Source organism: Molossus molossus, unplaced genomic scaffold (assembly GCF_014108415.1).
Source record: "Molossus molossus isolate mMolMol1 unplaced genomic scaffold, mMolMol1.p scaffold_m16_p_13, whole genome shotgun sequence".
Taxonomy (NCBI): Eukaryota; Metazoa; Chordata; class Mammalia; order Chiroptera; family Molossidae; genus Molossus; species Molossus molossus.
In genome coordinates, this window is record NW_023425348.1 from 15,155,278 (window position 1) to 15,174,415 (window position 19,138).

General features: G+C 38.9%; 1 protein-coding gene across 13 annotated transcripts in view; it reads left to right on the forward strand.

The window, feature by feature from the left end:
• ATM (ATM serine/threonine kinase) overlaps nt 1–19,138 on the forward strand; it is a 160,403-nt gene that overhangs the window by 97,371 nt on the left and 43,894 nt on the right. For 12 of the 13 annotated variants that reach the window (XR_004959324.1, XR_004959325.1, XM_036259999.1 and 9 more), the window contains 5 exons: nt 7,501–7,588; nt 11,563–11,718; nt 15,264–15,351; nt 18,090–18,178; nt 18,277–18,379. Coding sequence is in view for 10 of the 13 variants with exons in the window: in XM_036259999.1 (XP_036115892.1) it covers nt 7,501–7,588; nt 11,563–11,718; nt 15,264–15,351; nt 18,090–18,178; nt 18,277–18,379 (524 nt within the window). In the remaining 3 variants the exon portion in view is untranslated. Of the gene's footprint in view, nt 1–7,500; nt 7,589–11,562; nt 11,719–15,263; nt 15,352–18,089; nt 18,179–18,276; nt 18,380–19,138 lie in introns of those variants that run through there. The other variant, XR_004959326.1, reaches the window with a different exon arrangement.

The window sequence follows — 19,138 nt, forward strand, 5'->3', positions numbered from 1 at the left end:
AATGGGGTGTCAGGTAGATTTGAAAAGTATGATGAAATTTCATCTGCAAGCATGTGCAAGTGTTCTTTCACAGAAATTATCATCATAATCCTTTTGTCTGGTTCATTGTCATGTTTCTCAAAGAAAGCAGATAAGGTAGGCAACATGTAAATTTTTTTTTCATCCAGGTTTTTTTTTGTTTTTGCCAAAGCTGAAGTTTCATTTGGAATGATCGGATCTTTTCAGACAAATAGAGGCATGTTGCATTTGGTCCTTGCAGTGATAAATTTAACTCATTCAAGATGGCAAAGAAGTCATCCAAGAAAGCTATTTTCTGCAGTTCACTTTTATCGCTGAAGAGTGCTTTGAACTACGGTCTTGCTTTTTGATTAAAAAACGTTTGAGTTCATCACGAAGCTCCAAAACATGTTGTAATACTTTTCCTGTCTACAGCCATCTCACTTCAGTGTGAAATAGCAGAGCATTGTTTGGCGCATCCAACTCGTTGCACAGTTGCAAAAACAGTCGACTGTTTAAAGTACTCACCTTCACAAAATTGACAGAACTTACGACACTTTTTTTTTTTTTTATCCTCATCCGAGGACATTTTTCCTTTTTTTTTTTTTTTTTTTGTACAGACAGAGTGGGAGGGAGAGAGAGGAAGAGAGAGAGAGGGAAACATCAATGTGAAAGGGACACATCGAGTGGCTGCCACCCGCACGACCAACCAGGGCCGGGGACAAACTGCAACCGAGGTACATGCCCTTAGCGGGAACCGATCCCGGGTCTCTCCGGACAGCAGGCGGATGCTCTAACTGCTGTGTCAAACTGGCCAGGGCACTTGTAACTCTTGTGGCAGCATATTCATTACCGATATTTGCCAGTGAATCATATAGTGACTTCTGACGACTTTTGGTGACTTACTCAGTACCAAACTTTGAAATCCAGATCGACATCCTAGCATAGCTGGAGCACCATCTGTGCAAACACCACAAACCTTTTCCCAAGAGATCTTATGCTCTTTCAGAAATGAACCAACTGTGTCAAATACATCACGTGCAGTAGTTGTAGTTTCAAGAGGTTTGCAAAAAAGAAACTCATCTTTAAAGTCGCCATCATTAATATTCCTTACATAAACCAGTAACTGAACAGTTTGCAACGTCTGTAGATTCATCAAGCTGGATGCTAAATGTTGGAGGTGGAGCAGATTTAATTTCCTGGATTACCTGATTAAGAATATCAGCACACATGTCATCTATTCTTCTGCAGACGGTGTCATTACTCAATTTCGTAACAAATTCATCTTCAATCATAACTCGAACAATGTCTTTGGCCACTGGCAACAGTAAATCCTCAGCAATGGTGTGAGGTTTCATAGCTCTGGTGATATCTGGTGCCACCAAATAAGAAGCTTCAACGGCTGCTACGTGTTTTTTGTAGTACTTGCCACCAGTGTCAAGTCTGGCTTTCGTGAGTCCATCAGCTTTGCTTCTAAAATAGTTGGTGTCCTTGCCAGCAAAGCTCGGATGCTTGCTATCAAAATGGCGTTTTAGTTTGTTCGGCTTTATAGATTTGGCTGATAGAACTTCACAACAAATAACACATTGCAGTTTCTCAATTCTTGCTGTGATTACTGAGGTAAAACCATACTGTAAAAAATCTTCACTATATTTTCTTTTCATAACATTCTTCTTTACACGATCCATTGTCATGGGGTGGTTTACTAATGAAAATATATAACAATAGCTTTAATAATACGAAAGATGATACATGGCATAGTTTAGTCAATACAGTTCATTAAAGTTTCCTATGATTTAGCATTTTCTGTGTTTTGTTTTGTTTTTACATACATGTTACTATCACAATGGGGCAGTATTCACATCAATCACAGCTGAATATTAAAAAACCGATCAACATCCAGATTATGTTCCCATGGTAGAGATTTTTTTTTTTGCAGTAGTTGATGGTTTTACAGTACATGATTTTACATTTACCCAGTAATTACAATTCGTGAAGTGTCATTTTACCTCTAATACTGCTGCTTTCAACACAGTAGCTGCTTTTAACAGAGTAGCTGCTTTCTACACATGTGTGACTGGTCCGCATAAGTACATTATGGCGCCAACCCTGTCACGTACACCTGTATTTGTATGGGGTGGTGGATGTGATGGGGTTGGTGCAATGATGTCATCATGCCGGGTACTCATATGTGGGCATATCTGCATGTGGGCAGACCTGCCTAGAGATGGATAGAGGAGCGGTGTCTTGTTTATTAGATCGGAAATATGTATTTTCCGATGCTCTTAGGCAACCCCAAGAAAGGGTCATTCAACCCCCAAAAGGGTCAGGACCCACAGATTGAGAACACTGGGCTAACAGAATGGACCCTCAGGCCAGAAGCAAAAGCAGTGGGTCAACCCGCAGCATGGGTGGGAGTAGCTGGCGGGCCCAGGGTTAGAAGTAGAATTGGAAGCAGGAGAGCAAGTCAGACCACACAGCCCTGAGCAGAGAAGGTGGCAATGGTTGGCAGGAGTGTCCAGCCAGCCAGCTCAGCCCTGGCTGCAACCCACACAGCCAGGCCTTGGCACTGCCCTGGGGCTCCCCCAACTATACCCACTGATGAAGGTGTACTTGGTGGTGGGTGGGCCACCTGGGGGGCCCCCAGTTTGGGAGCTGGCCGCTGTGCCCCAGAGATGACAGGCAGCCGCCAGTTTTTCCAGAAGACCACGGGGAACCCCTGTGAGTTCTTCATCGACATCATGTGACTGAGGACAGCATGCCTTTCAGGGCCTTGTGGTGGGGGTGCCAGGGATCCTACTGCTCCCATAGGAAGGTTCTGCATCTGGAGCTTGTGTGACCTTGCCTTAGCAGTGGCTGGCATGGGTCAGGACTGTTTTCCATGTGCACAAGAGGCCATGCTGTGGGGTCCGGGACTAGACAGACCGTGAGCGGGCAGTAGGGCTGCCCAAGCTCCATAAAGTGGACTCAGCAGCCTTTCTATTCCTCATTGGAGCAGCTGTGTCCATGGGGACCTGGTGGGGTTTTGGGGGACAGGGATGCCTCTGTGCTCAGGGAGATCTGCTCTGCCCCCTTGGTGTGTACCTCAGGGACTTTCAGGTGCCCACAGCACTGCATACAGCTAAGCCAAGAGGTAGCTGCTGGGCCCTACTGGTCACCCAGTTTGCAGTACCCACCCAACTTGCCCAGGTTGGGGGTGGAATCCCCCAAATATCTCTTCCCGGGGTAGGGTATAATTTATTTATTTATTTCTTGGCCTGTGTCCTCAGAGAGGTGGTAGCTAAGTTAGCACCCACACCCAGCTAGAGCATGGAGTGAACGCAAGGACACAGGTCATGTCTGAAAGTGTGTGGGGCTGGTGAGGGGGACAGGAGAGGGACACATCTCAGCAGTGGGAGGAGTGGAACGTGACCCACAGATGCTCAGCTGCTGCAGGGACAGGTCTGGGGAAGAGGGGTGGCCAGCCCACTCTTCCCTGCTGTGGTCAGGTGACCACCCACCCTCTCACACTGCTTCCTTCCTGGCCTGCACATATCTGCACTATAGATACTGTATAAAGTCAGAGCATAGTCTGGATGGTTAATAGAGCTGCTTCTGTGTAAATACTATTATTTTAAACACTAAAAAGCACTTAATTTTATGGGGGGAAAACTAGGTACAAATCACTTGTTGTACTTTAAGACCGATATAATTATAAGAAAAGTATTAATTTAATGTGATATTTGCGGCAACCTTGTTCTTCCCAACCTTGACTAGTTACTTTGGCATAGTCATGATTACTTAGTTCTCCCAATTGTTTCTTTACTACTACAACTTAATTTGACATGGCTGTGATGGCATTTAGACTTCACTTTGCTCTGCTTTATGTTTTATGTGTGTTCTTTTCTATTGGCTAACAGCAATTATAAATCTATTTGAAATAATATAATTATAATCATAGATGTGGATGTCCACTCTGTGGTTTTACTAAATTATAAATTGGTCATGTAAGTGATCCAGAATATGCTTATATGAATTTTTTATATTTAGGCCATTGTAATCAAAGTCCTAAAATAAAAATTCTCATAGAGACTTCACCAACTAATTAGACTATGTCTCCGTTTCTTAATTTGGGAAATAAGGTATAAGTAACTCACAGTTACCATTAAGCATTTAAACTTTAAATATTATGTAATTTAAAGCAGTATTAAAAACAATTTTATTATTTACCAAGTTTAATATAATTACTATGTTAACTTGACAATTTATTATCATGAACGTAGTCAAGATTTTTCATGTTTATCATTTGTGCATACATATTTATGCTACATTAAAAAGAAATCAGCCAGTTTTATTTTATGTCTGTGTAGAGTGACAGTATTTTCATTGCCTTTACTGAAAATTTAAAGTTTACATCTAAAATTCTATTATTTAAAAGCAAAGTAAATACAGATTTCTAAACAATTAAGTGGTTGACTTCCGGTCAAGATGACGGCATGGGAAAACGCAGCATCACGTCCTCCCACAATCATCAAAGTTACAACTAAACTACAGAACTCCCATCATTCAAAGCCACATGAAATTAGGCTGAATGGAAGTCCTACAACTAGGAAATATTAAAGAAGCCGCCACATCGAGACTGGTAGGAGAGGTGGAGGCGGAGGCGGACTCAGGCGCAGGTGCGGATGGGCTGGTCCCACACCCATGTGTCGCGGATAAAAATTAGGAGGATGCCTCGGCTGGGAAGGTCCTCCCTGAGGACTAAGGGGTCTGTCCCACACCAGGTACCCCACTCAGGCTTCGGTTCCAGTGCCAGGAAGAGAAGTCCCCCTAACTTCTGGCTGGAAAAACCAGCGGGAACTGAGGCTGAGGTGGCTGGAGCCCCAGGCAGCTCCTCTTAAAGGGCCCATGCACAGACTTACTTGGACTTGCTCCCTCTAAGCTCAGAAGGGAAGCAGCTTGAGGGGCGCCAGAGATATACAGTGGAGAACTGAGTTGTTTGGCATTGGAGCTTGGGCTGGAGAGGGAGCTTTCTCCTGGACAGACATGCTGTCAGAGTCCTTTGTTCCTTTGGAGAGCCCTTCCATGGGGCAGCAGACAACCGCCATATCTGGGACTCCAGCAACCTGGTTCACACTGTTGGCCCTGCCCTGATGATTCCCTGAAGCCTTGCCCCACCCTGCTTTCAGGCCCACCCAAGCTGTTGCCAGTTGCTTTACCATAGGATTGGCCTGTCTTGGATCCTGCTTCAGATTTTCCTAAATTCTTTCAAACAAGCAGCATCTGGTCTCAGGTAGCCCCATACCTCTCGTTAGGTAAAAACATAGAAACAAACACACGGAGGCAGCCAAAATGAGGAGACAAACAGGTCCCAAATGAAAGAACAGAACAAAACTCCAGGAAAAGAACTAAGCCAAATGGAGATAGGCAACCTAACAGATGCTGAGTTCAAAACACTGCTTATAAGGATGCTTCATGAACTTAGTGAGAACCTCAACGAACTTAGTGAGGGCCTCAAGAACATACAAAAGGACCAGTCAGAAATGAAGGAGGCACTAACTGAAATAAAGAATAATTTACACAGATTCAATAGTAGAGTAGGTAAAGCCAAGAAGAAAACCAACGATTTGGAATATAAGGAAGCACAAAACACCCAATCAGAACAGCAAAAAAGAAAAAAGAATCCCCCAAAATGAGGATAGTGTAAGGATCCTCTAGGACAACTTCAAGTGTGCCAACATTCGCATCTTGGAGATGCCAGAAGGAGAAGAGACAGAACAAGAAATCGAAAATCTATTTGAAACAATAATGGCAGAAAACTTCCCTAACTTGGTGAAGGAAACAGACATACAAGTCTAGGAAGCACAGAGTCCCAAACAAGACGAACCCCAAGATGCCCACACCAAGACACATCATCAAGACAAAGAGAGAACCTTAAAAGTTGCAAGAGAAAAGCAGTTAGTTACCTACAAGAGAGTTCCCATAAGACTGTCAGGTGATTTCTCAAAAGAAATTTTGCAAGCCAGAAGGGAGTGGCAAGAAATATTCAGAATGATGAAAAGCAAGAACCTACAACCAAGATTACTCTATCCTGCAAAGCTGTCATTTAAAATCGATGGCCATATAAAGAGTTTCCCAGACAAGGAAAAGCTAAAGGAGTTCATCACCACCAAACCGTTATTATATGAAATGTTGAAGGGTCTTTTTGAAGAAAAGATAAAATATATGAACAAACAAAATGGCAATGAATACATATGTATTGACAATGGAATCTACAAACAAAATGAACAAGCAGAACAGAAACATTCTCATAGATAACAGAGAACATTTTCTTGGTTGCCAGATGGGAGGGGCGTTGGGGAAATGGGTGAAAAAGTTGAAGAGATTAAGAAGTACAAATTGGTTGCTAGACTGACAAACCTCAAAGGGAAAAGGGGTTGGGAGGGTGGGAAGAATTAAACCAAAGAACTTATGTGCATATATGCATAACCATTGGACACAGACAACTGTGGGAAAAGGCAGGAGGGTGGCAGGAGTAGGGAGGAAGCGGTCAATAGGGGGAAAATGAAGAACATCTGTAATACATTCAACAATAAAGATAAGTTAAAAATAATAATAATAATAATTAAGTGGTTTATCTTTTCTAATGTCTTTAAGTCACTACTTTCACTTCAGTGTCCCATGTGAATCTCATGGTCAACTTTCCAAAGGTAAACTTACCTTTATTCTCTTACCCCAGCCTACTTTTCTTACTATGTAACTCTTCAGTGATGGCATGCGGTTGCCTAAGCCAGAAATCTCTCTCACTTGTCTCATCTGATTATCAAATCCTGTCAGTCCTGTGTTATAATATATAACTTCAGTCCATCTATTTATCTTTGTCTCTAGCGTCCTTACTGCTTTACATCTCTATGATTCAGCCATGTTGAAGTTCTTCAAATTCTCTTATGTTTTTTCTTGTTCCAGCCATGTCAGGTAGTATCACTATTGTCTGGAACCCTATCCTTTTCTCTTCTGTTGCTGAACCATTACTCTTCTTTCAGATTTCACTTTTGCTATGAAACTTTTCTTGTTGCGATCATGTTCCTTCCTATACTTCTGTATGGTATTCTAAACTTTACCTATCATAGCACTTATCACATTGTATTAAGAGTTTCTAAGGCTAGTTAGTGAGTTCTAGGTGGTCAGAAGGAGTCTGTTTTATTCATGGCTGTATACTGTACCTAGTACATAAAAGATCCTAGATAAATATTTGTTTAATCAGTGAATTAGTTCCCTTCAGAAATAAAATATAAGTTACAATTAATTTCTCAGTTTTATAAAGCACAACAGTTTCTTTTAAAAGGAAGAGAATGCCATTAAATTCCATTATCAATTCATATTTATTAAGAACCAATTTTGTGCTGGGTACTGCCCACATATCCTTTAATAGTGTAGAGGGAGACAGATACACAAACAAAAGCAAGAATGTGCTTAAGCAAGACTGCCAGGGACTGAGAGGAGATATCTTTGTTTGTTTGTCAGAGCCAGAGCACTTTTCCCAGTGTTGCTTGGATAAAAAATCACAAAGAACAATGCTTGCTGTTGTGGACTACATGCGGAGACAAAAGAGGTAATTAATGAATATTCCTTCTTGAGTTTGGAGATTTGGAATTATAACTTGTAACTGTTGGCTGAATTTTAAGATTATTATTTGAAGTGATATGGTTGCAAGGTGCTGTATTTAATGTGTGTGATCTTTGTATTTCCTTGTAATAATTCACATTTAGGATATTACTTTGGTTAAATCAAGGTCAGGAACTCTGAAATCTAGTCCTAACTGTACCAGTAACAGTGTTACCTTTGCTCATTCATGCATCCTTTTGAGGCTTTAGTTTTTTTTCGTCTACGAACTGATGGGAAGGAAGGAAGTTATTTTCCAGGTTACTTTTAGTTGCATTAATTCTCTTGTCACTTTTTTAGCTCATAATAAAGTCAGTTATGTAAAAGTCTCCTTTATGTAACTTTATTATAAGATATGTTTCTTTTGTCCACTGAAAAACAGTATCGACTAGGTGTTTTGTTACAAAAAAAAGGATTTGTTTGCCCTGGCCAGTTTGGCTCAGCGATTGAGCATCAGCTTGCGGACCAGAGAGTCCTGGGTTTGGTTCCCGCTAGGGGCACGTACCACAAAAAAAAAGGATTTGTTTGGGAAAAATGAAGGGTTGAAGGGTTGTAACTCAGTGCATGCAGTCATGGCAAGCCACTGCACAGTAACCAGCATGTGAAATGGAGAGGTATTTATAGAGGGGGAAAAGGAAGTTAAAGGGAGAGGGTTAGTTACCACCATGGAGCTTTATTGTAAGCATAGGAGCTTTATTACAGGGTTCTCACAATGGCATAACATGCTAGAACTCCTCCCATAAACCCTAGCTCCTCCCATAGACCCACCTGACTAATCTTGTTCATTTAAAATGTCAGTCATACCCTGGCCAGTTTGGCTCAGCGATTTGAGCATCAGCCCACAGACCAGTTTGATCCGGGTTTGGTTCCCACTAAGGACATGTACCTCTGTTGCAGTCTTTGTCCCCTGCCCTGGTTAGGGTCGTGTGGGTGGCGACCCATTGATGTGTCTCTCTCACATCGATGTTTCTCTCTCTCTCTTTCCCCCTCTCTCCCTCCTGCTCTCTCTGAAGATAAATGCAAAAAATGTCCTCGGATGAAGATAAAAAATTTTAAATGTCAGTCATAATCTTCATCACTTTACTGTGTGTCATGGTCCTCAAAATCTGTGGTTTTATTTAATAATACTCTGCTATGGTAGTGTTTCCTCTCTTGATTCTGATAAATTGTTTTATAATATAGTATTTTTTTGTTGTTAATCCTCATGTGAGGATATTTTTTCCATTGATTTTTAGAGACAGTAGAAGGGATGGAGGAAGAGGGAGGAGGAGAGAGAGAGATAGAGAGAAACATCAATATAAGAAGACATGTTGATTGGTTGCCTCTCACATGCATCCCAGCCAGACCTGGGATTGAACCTGTAACCCATGTACGTGCTTTAGACAGAGAATTTAACCCTTGACCCTTTGGTCTGAGGGCCGACCACTGAGCCAAACTGGCCATGGCTCAATAATAGTATCTTTAAAAATTGTTTTATTTATTTATTCATTTTAGAGAGGGTGAGGGAGGGAGAGAGAAACATCAGTTTATTGTTCCTCCAATTTATTCATTCATTGATTGCTTCTTGTATATGCCCTGACCAGGCATCGAACCCAAAACCTTGGGGTACTGGGACAATGTTCCAACCAACTGAGTCACTAGGCCAGGGCTACAGTATAATATCTTTGTTCCTATTATTTCTCATGACAATTTTAACAGTGCATTTAGGAATTTCTGGAGTGAATCAGTAATCTGACTAATCTATACTGTTCCAGAGTTGACCAGAACTTTGAAGAAATAATGTAGTAGGCCTATAACACAAGTAGGTAGAAATTGATATCTCATGAGTGTGTATTGTAGTTATGGCAGTAGTTGGTAAAGAATGGGAGGAAGTGGTGGGAGAAAAGTGAAAAATGCATGTACATCTCTAAAATTAATTCCTCTTTATCCTCCTCATACCGTTCTACTTCATTCTTAGAGAAAGAAGTGTTAGGCCTTTCTGTGCCTTTGTTTCTAGTGAGAGAGTTACTGATTCACCTTGCTGGTTTGCAGCAGATTCTGTTCTGAGAAAGCCCTTAAGAAACTCCAACTGTAGTTGGAAGCATCTCTTGGTGATGGGAGGCAGTTTTACCTTTGTTTTGTTTTGTTTTTATCCTCACCCAAGGATATTTTTCCATTTTTTGTACAGATAGAGTGGGAGGGAGAGAGAGAAAGAGAGAGAGAGTGGGAGAAACATCGACGTGAAGGGACACATCGAGTGGCTGCCACCCGCACGACCAACCAGGGCCAGGGACAAACTGCAACCGAAGTACGTGCCCTTAGCGGGAACCGAACCCGGGTCTCTCCGGACCGCAGGCCGACGCTCTAACCGCTGAGCCAAACCGGCCAGGGCAGTTTTACCTTTGAATCATTAATTTTAGATTTACCATTGAGGTAGAATTGTGTTGACATTAGTAGGCCTTGGAGAAGATAAACATTCTTTTTTTTTAAATCCACCCGAGGATATTTTTGCATTTATCTTCAGCTAGAGTGGGAGGGAGAGAGGGAGGAAGAGAGAGAGAGAAACATCGATATGAGAGAGACACATCAACTGGTTGCCACCCAAACGACCCCATCTGGGGCCAGGGACAACTGCAACTGAAGTACATGCCCATTGTGGGAACCGAATCCAGCTCTCTTGTCCGCGGGCCAATGCTCTAACTGCTGAGCCAAACCGGCCAGGGCAAGATAAACATTCTTAATATTCACTTTTAATTCTGAATAAGACTAAAGAAGATTAAGAGAATATGAATGAATCATAGAATAAAGGAAGGGTAACGACCTGAGTTCAAGTTCAAGTCTGACACTCTGTGATCTTTGAATTGTAGGTTCCTCAGAATACCTACAATTAAATGTTGACTACGTAATAGGTACTTTATTCATCAGCCTTATAAGCACTGGTAACTCATTGCAACTTTTCTCTGATATATATGTGGTTCCTAGGTTTTATAAATTAGGAAACTGAGACTTAAGCAGTTAAGTTGCCGAAGATCATACAGTTTGTGTGATCTTAACCTTTACCATGTCACATCTCTGTAATGTCAGTTTTAAAAAGGTAATATCTATGATCCTGTCCAGCTCTGGCCTGCTGATACCACAGTGGAAGGTTTTTATTAAGTAATTCAGCCTAGACAAAAACACTAATGAGAAAATGAACAGCAAACAGGAAGGGCATATAACTGTCTATTAGAAGAAACAGTATTTTTATAAAATTGGCCATTTAAAAATATTTGTATATGTGTTATTACTTATTTCATGTAGCCTATTCTTAGCTTATGGTCCAAAAATCCCTTGGTGGAGGGTAAGTATGAACCCCAAGTTTGTATGGGATGATAGACCATAGATTTTCTAAGGAGTGTGTGATCCCCAAAGAGCAACAGATGGGGCTCTTCAGCCATGTTATCTTAGTTGTTTATAGCTACAGCCTGCCTTTCGTATCCGTAGGTTCCTATCTGCAGGTTCCACATCTTCATATTCAATCAACTGCAGATCAAAACTATTTAAAGAAAAAGAAAATTTACCTCTTTGCTGACATGTAGTATGTAGTTAAGCGTATGATGGTTGCATTTGTATTGAATATGTACAGGCTTTTTTTCTTGTTGTCATTCCCTAAAATATACAGTATAACAACTATTTAAGTAATCTAGAGATGATTTAAAGTGTATGGGAGGATTTGCATACTATACCATGTTATATTAGATACGTGAGCATGGGGTCCTGGAACCAATCCCCACAGATGGCAGGGGACAACTGTATACATATTGGAGATATGTAGTTTTTAGTTATTTGAATGTAATTTTCTTTTTTGACTAATACTTGCTACCACTGTATTTTATATCAGCATGCTTTTCTTTTAATATTGAAATTAAAGAAATGGACATGACTTCATTTACAATTTTTCCTTAGATCTTCTTTAGGAACAGTGTTTGATGATGCTTTCTGGCTGGAGTTGAATTATCTAGAAGTTGCAAAGGTAGCTCAGTCTTGTGCTGCTCACTTTACAGCATTACTCTATGCAGAAATCTACGCAGATACAAAAAACATAGAGGAACAAGAGAAAAGGTAATGGAATTTATAAGTTTTGGTTTTTAAAATTGGTGTTGACATTGTTTCAATAAAGCTATATATTAAAGACTTACTTTGTTCTAACTCCTGCATTTAAAAGATATTTTAGATAGAAGTTTTCTATCTTTTAAAGAGAAATGATAATTAAAAAAAAATAGTTCTGTTCTAGAATAAATAGAGGTGTTTATTATTTAAGAATTGTTAAATTTATACAGATAGGGAGCTACTGTGAGACAGAGACCATACTTGTTTTTCCCTGTATTTCCCATAGCAACTAGGATTGGAAACAGTATAAGTGAACAATAAATATTTTTCAAATGGTGGACTGATTTCCTGATTTCGAGTTAAATTAAGTTTACCACTATTTCCTCAGCTGAGTCAAGATCCATTTTATTTGTTGACTGTGAAGTATTGTAACTGATGTCTTTCTGTGACTAAATCTCTTTCATTACTATGTTTATTACTTACCTGTATTTCTAATACTTTAATTTGCTTTTTCTCTAAGTTAGAACTCACATATAAATCTAATAAGTATAGTCCTAGATAATAGTGGGAAAAAAACCAAAAGCCAAGAAAGTTCAAGAGTGAAAAATACAGTTTATAATCCCAACTATCCTCTTCAAATTTTTATTCATTTGAAATAGCCAGTGTTTATTTTATAGTTAGCTTTGCTTTCCCACCACAAATCACTTATATTACAAAATTGAAATAGCAAATATGTATTATATTGATACATTTCTTGTGCTTGCTATTTATAATTTCTATTTGGATTGTTATTAAGCTGGAAGCAGTGTGGTTTATAGACTGTGGAAAATCAGCAATCAGAATTCAGATCCTAGTCCAAATATAATTTATTATTCTTGGACTGAGTTCTTTTTTTCTTTTTCTTTTTTTTTTTTTTTTGTGGTACATGCCCCGAGCGGAAACTGAACCCGGGACTCTCTGGTCCGCAGGCCAACGCTCAACCGCTGAGCCAAACTGGCCAGGGCTTGGACTGAGTTCTTAACCCTCTGGTTTGGTATTTAATTTCTACTTTTCAGCTGAAAACTGGGAAAAATCTACGATATGTAGATTATGTATATAGTATGTAATATGTTCACAATCACTGTAGACTTCCTATGAAGACAAATATGTTGCTCTTTAAGTGTATACTGAGTGAGAAATTGATTATTGCCTATTCTTAGAGTCTTAAAATTTTGAGTCAGGGCCTTCATGCTTGGTAGTAGTAAATATAATCCAAATGTGCTTCAGTGTTTTGGTTCCATAGAATGGTATATTTTACTAATCTGGATTGTATAACTGAGCTCTTCTTCTATGAGTATGAATAAAAGCACCTTTCATTTAAGTGTAGGTGATTCTATAGAACATGACAAATAGTTGCAAATTAATTGTCAAGCAGGAGTACCTAGATTTTATTTTGGTTTACTTTAGGGAAAAGTGCTTGACAGATAAATAGTGCTTGCTGTTTGCTTTAACAGTCTGGTTTTTATTTATTTTCAATTTTCATTTTTTTAGGTGCCTGATGGAAAAGGGGGGTGAGACAGAGAAGTGAGGTGTGGAGAGTATAGGGAATGGCAATTTTGATCAGTAGCTCAGGTGAACTGAGACTTTAAAGTATAACTGAGCAAAACACAAATCAACAGTTTACAGACACTGTTAGGTCCAAGAAATGGATTACTCTCTTAAATTTTCTACTCAAGTTATTTAATAGCAAAATGCCTCCATACTAGGTATTCAAAAGTATATACGAAGTTTTATTTATTTGTAACTTGCTCCTGAAAAAGTATGAGATTTCAAAGTTTAGTGTCTATATTTTTTTAGAAGGCAAAACTCCTTCAAACAGGATTTAAGCAAAAAGTATTATTAGTTCACAGTCTTAGTCATTTTAGTGTTCCTGACAGAAGTCCTGGCAACTTCGTTTGCCTTGATGAATTACAGTCTTAGTCTTAAAGAATCATACTCTCTAATACTATCTTTTCTACTTTCCAAATTTCTCCTCTAAAAACTTTTTTACAGCTTGCCAATAAGGAATATATATATAAGGGTTATAAAGCAAAATAGCATGTTGTCAGTACCATAATGTCAATCAGTGGTCTCTGTCCCATCCCTCTGTGCTCCTTCCAAGTGGAAATGTTATCTATTGTTTTGTATTTATCATTTGCTTAAATGATATTGTTATGTGAATATGAGCCCATAAATATATTGTAGTTTTTCTTATTTTTGAGCTTTATAGGAAATTGTGTACTTTTCTAAACTTGTTTTTTTCATTTAATATTTTTGTAGGATTTATTTATTGTGTTTGTTGCTGTAGTTTATTAATGTGTCACTGCCAAAGAGTATACCAGTGAAGAATATACCACAATTAATTTACTCATTCTACTGTCCGTGATATATATCTAAGTGTAGAATTATTAGGTTGCAGGGCGTGTACATTTTCAACCTTATAAGATAGTGCCAAATTGTTTTTTCAAGTAGTTATACCAATTTGCATACTTCTCAGAGGTGGATCAGTAGGGAGTCTAGAACTTGAAGAAGGGAGCCAAGGTACAACTATTTCTAGTCTAGGTGAAAAGAATAAAGAAGAAACTGAAATAAATTTATAGGTAAATAATAGAGGTGCTGTCACATATGATATTATTTTATTTTTTCTAATCTTCACCTGAGGATATTTTTCTGTTTATCTTCAGATAGAGTGAGAAGGAAAGAAAGGGAGAGAGACAGAAACATTGATGTGAGAGGGACACCATCGACTGGTTGCCTCCCACACGACCCTGACCAGGTGTCTGTCCCCCACAGGACCCTGACCAGGTGTCTGCCCTCGACCGGAATCAAACCCATGACTCATTGGTCCCCAGGCCAGCGTGCTACCACTGAGCCAAACTGACCAGGGCAATGATAGCATTTTATAGGCACTGCGTGTAGGTGGCATGATTTTAGAAATGAAACTACTTATAGAATGAATATCATATATAAATATATAAAAAAGGCCTTGGAGCTGACAAATCTGAGTTCTAATCCTTATTGCTACTTAGTAATGTTTTTTCCTTATTATTTATGTCACTTACTAGTTTTATGATCTTGGGTGTAGGTTTCTCAACACAGTATCATCAGATGTTTTAATTTTTGCCAACTTACCAGATTTAAGTGGTGTTTCAGTATGATCATAATTTGTGTGTCTGTGACAGAACACTTAGGAACTGAATTGGGGATCAGCTACTCTTATTTTTGTAAACAGGCCTGTCTTTATATTTAAGTATATTTTGGTATGTAGCCTTCCCATATATAATGTTGTCATTAAAATGTAATTCTCTGGTGTAATTTAAAAAATAATAATAAATTAATTAAAATGTAATTCTCATTGAAAAATTAATATTTACAAGTTTTTTTTCATTCTAGGCTTAAGTGGTGTTATGTTTTAAAGTATAAATGATTCACTCTGTTTTATTTGTGACCTTTGTTAGTATTTCAAAGTCTATACTGTATGTATTCACAAGTATCAGAATAGTATATTCTCATTAAAAGAAGTATTCTGTGACAAACAGAAATCTTGCATTTGAAGAGGGAAGCCAAAGTACAACCATTTCTAGTTTGAGTGAAAAAAGTAAAGAAGAAACTGGAATAAGTTTACAGGTAAATATTGTAAGCCCTACTATCTATGATAATATTTATTTTATACTTGCATTATTTGTTGTAGAGGTTGTACAGATGTCACTTGATTTTCATACTTAAGTTTGGACTGTTACATACATAAATTCATGTAATATCTGTGTATAAGGGTTATAAAGCAAAATAACATGTTGTCAGTACCCAAGAAACTTAGGCCTTGGAGTAGACTAGTTTGAGTTCTCATCCTGGCGCTAACTGGAGTTCTAATCCTGAAATTATCACTAAATTGTATGATCTTTCACCAATTACTTAACCTTTCCAACCTTGAGTTCCTTTATTGAAATGATTGATGTAAAACCACTTATATCATAGGGTAATTGATATCATTTATTTTCTGCCACAGTAGCGTGTTCATTTTCCTTACAGCACTTAACATTTATAATTATGTATTTATCATTGTATGTCACATCTCAGGGCAGATGGCTTCTTCTATAAATTTCTTAATATCTATTCTTTTTTTTTTTTTTTTAATCCTCACCCGAGGACATTTTTCCATTTTTTGTTCAGATAGTGTGGGAGGGAGAGAGAGGAACAGAGAGAGAGAGAGAAACATCGACGTGAAAGAGACACATCGAGTGGCTGCCACCCGCACGACCGACCAGGGCCGGGGACAAACTGCAACCGAGGTACGTGCCCTTAGCGGGAACCGAACCCGGGTCTCTCAGGACCGCAGGCCGACGCTCTAACCGCTGAGCCAAACTGGCCAGGGCTTAATATCTATTCTTAAAGTGGCCTATTCTTACTGAATTTCCTGGGTCAACTCATTTCTCTAAAATGACAATTTCTTCTTCTCTACTTTGCTTAAACATCTGTCTTCTCTGCTTTGCTTTTGCTTTTGCTTGCCGCCTTCTTCTGGAGAAAATGGGATATACACAGGAAATCCCATCACAACCTACTATCATAGGAATCTCCCTGCATCTGCTCCCATCACAACCTTTCCTCTTGTTAAAGAGGAGAAATAGTTTCTCCTTCTATCCAAGACTAATCCTTCTTCCTGTGCTTTGTTTTTTTATCTACTCTTTCTCAGAAAATTTATTTTTTGTTGTGCTGTGCCCTCTCTCAACATACCAGACTTTTCCTGTTAAAAATATTCGCCTTAAAACTAACAAAATCATTTTTCTCATCTGTGTGTTGTCGGTTTTTTTGTTTTGTTTTTTGGAAGTGTCACCCTTTTTTCCTCCCTTCCCTTCATAGCAAATCTTGGTGAAAGAGTTCTGTATATTTGGTGTCTCCATTTCCATTCCTTCCACTGCACTGGTGATCACCTTTCATTCAACATGTTTCTTAATTTTTATTAACGCTTAACACCATCAACCTTGCCTTACTTGAAATATATTCTATCTACCTTTTTCTTTATTTCATTCTCTCAATTTTTCTCCTTCTCTGTTTGCTTCTTTATTCCCTTTTACTGAGTTTTTGGAATATTTTCTATGTACCAGGCACTGTGTGCTAGGCTTAAGTAATGACTATTTCAACACTGAGGGCTTGATTTCATGTTTATGAATAGAACTGGTTTAATTACCGTTACAGAATGAGCCAATATCAATGAATTTTTATTCAGGAAATATTCTCCAGAGCAACCATATGCAGTTAAATTGCTTGACCAGTTTTCTATGCAATACAGTTTCTAACTTTTTCAGTTTTTATTTTACTGAGAAGATTTAAACAGAATTATTTTTTTCTTATGTGAATTTTATACCAAAGATTTTAGTCATCAAACCACTTCTTTATCCATATCACATTTTAGCAATTATAGCATAATGCAAATTTAAGTTTTCTTTCTGAGAAAAACTCATGACTTTTGGGTTTGTTTGTTTTTTTACCAAATTCCGTTTTTTGTTTTTATTTTTTTGTATGTTTTCTTTATTGATTTTAGAGAGAGTAAGGGTCAGAGAGAGAGAGATGGAAACATCTATTAGAGAGAACGTCGATTGTCCGCCTCCTGCATGCCCCACTGGGGATCGTGCCCACAACCTGGGCATGTACTCTGACCTGGAAGTGAACCAGTGATGTCTTGGTGCATGGGTCTACAGACAGCCACACTGGGCATACCAAATTCTGTTTTTCAGAGTCCGACTTTGTTTCAGAGGTCATTTTCCAATCTATAGTTTTAGCTGTTGGCGGGATTATTTGTGTGTTTGTTTTTTAATGATTATTTTTACATGTATTAAAAGCCTAGTTGGCCCTGGCCAGTTTGGCTCAGCGGTTAGAGCGTCAGCCTGCGGTCCGGAGAGACCCGGGTTCGGTTCCCGCTAAGGGCACGTACTTTGGTTGCAGTTTGTCCCCGGCCTTGGTTGGTCGTGCGGGTGGCAGCCACTCGATGTGTCCCTTCACGTGGATGTTTCTCTCTCTCTCTCCCTTCCTCTCCCTCCCTCCCACTCTATCTGTACAAAAAAATGGAAAAAATATCCTCGGGTGAGGATTAAAAAAAAAAAAAACAAAAAAAACACAAAAGCCTAGTTGGTTGGAATTTTTATTTCTTATCTAATTCATGAAATTATCAGCAACTCTTGGGTATTAACGACGTCATTCTGTTGTCTGGGATCTTTTTTGTGTTTCTAATCCAAATCTTTAGTTATATATTTTAATATCATATTTTACTTTGTAATATAGCATTTACAGTTGAGATTTGCATGTTGGTAAATTTACTAAATCATAGTGATAGTTTTCCTCTCCAGTTATTGTTGTTTCCCTGTTTTTAGGATCTGCTCCTGGAAATCTATAGAAGTATAGGAGAGCCAGATAGTCTGTATGGCTGTGGTGGGGGTAAAATGCTGCAACCCCTTACTAGGTGAATTGCATTTATCTTGGTAATAGTATTGTAATTCTGTTTGTAGAGGATTTACATGCATGTAGAACTCAGCGGTATTTTGAAATCTTTAATTATAGACTACGAACATATGAACATGAAGCAATGTGGGAGAAAGCCCTAGTAACATATGATCTTGAGACAACAATCTCTTCATCAACCCGCCAGGCCGGAATAATTCAGGTGTCTTTTTTTTTCTGCTTTGGTAAAACACTACAAGTGGATTGCTAAGATTATTTCAGTATGTCAGTGGAATATTTACACACCCCGATTAATTCTAGGTATAAGACCGAAAATTACCTGTTTTTCAGGCATTGGGCTAAAAAGTCAGAGGGACACACAGGTAAATTGGACAGGTCACTATGCTAAAAGATTTGTTTATCATAATTTTGTTAGTTAACAGTAGAAGACATGTCTTGCCTGTGTACAGTGTGCCAGGTAGTGAACTAAGTCCTTCACGTGGATAATCTCATGTAAACTGTTTCTTATAGTTTGCATTAGAATTGGTCCCAGAAGACTAAGAAGTACAAATTGGTTGCTAGACTGACAAACCTCAAAGGGAAGGAGGGTTGGAGGGTGGGAAGAAATAAACCAAAGAACTTACATGCATATAGGCATAACCAATGGACACAGCCAACAGTGTGGGAAAATGCAGGAGGGAGATGGGAGTGAGGAGGGAGGGCGTCAATGGGGGGAAAATGAGGAACATCTGTAATACATTCAACAGTAAAGATTTTAAAAAGTATAAATTAGGTGTTAGACTGACGAACCTCAAAGGGAAGGGGGGAGATGTGCAAAAGGAGATAAACCAAAGAATTGATATGCATAACCAATAGACAGACAATAGTGTGAGGAGGCAAGAGGGGTGGGAGCAGGGAGGAGGGGTCATTGGGGGCAAAAATGCGGGACTTCTGTTGAACATTCAACAATAAAGATAAGTTT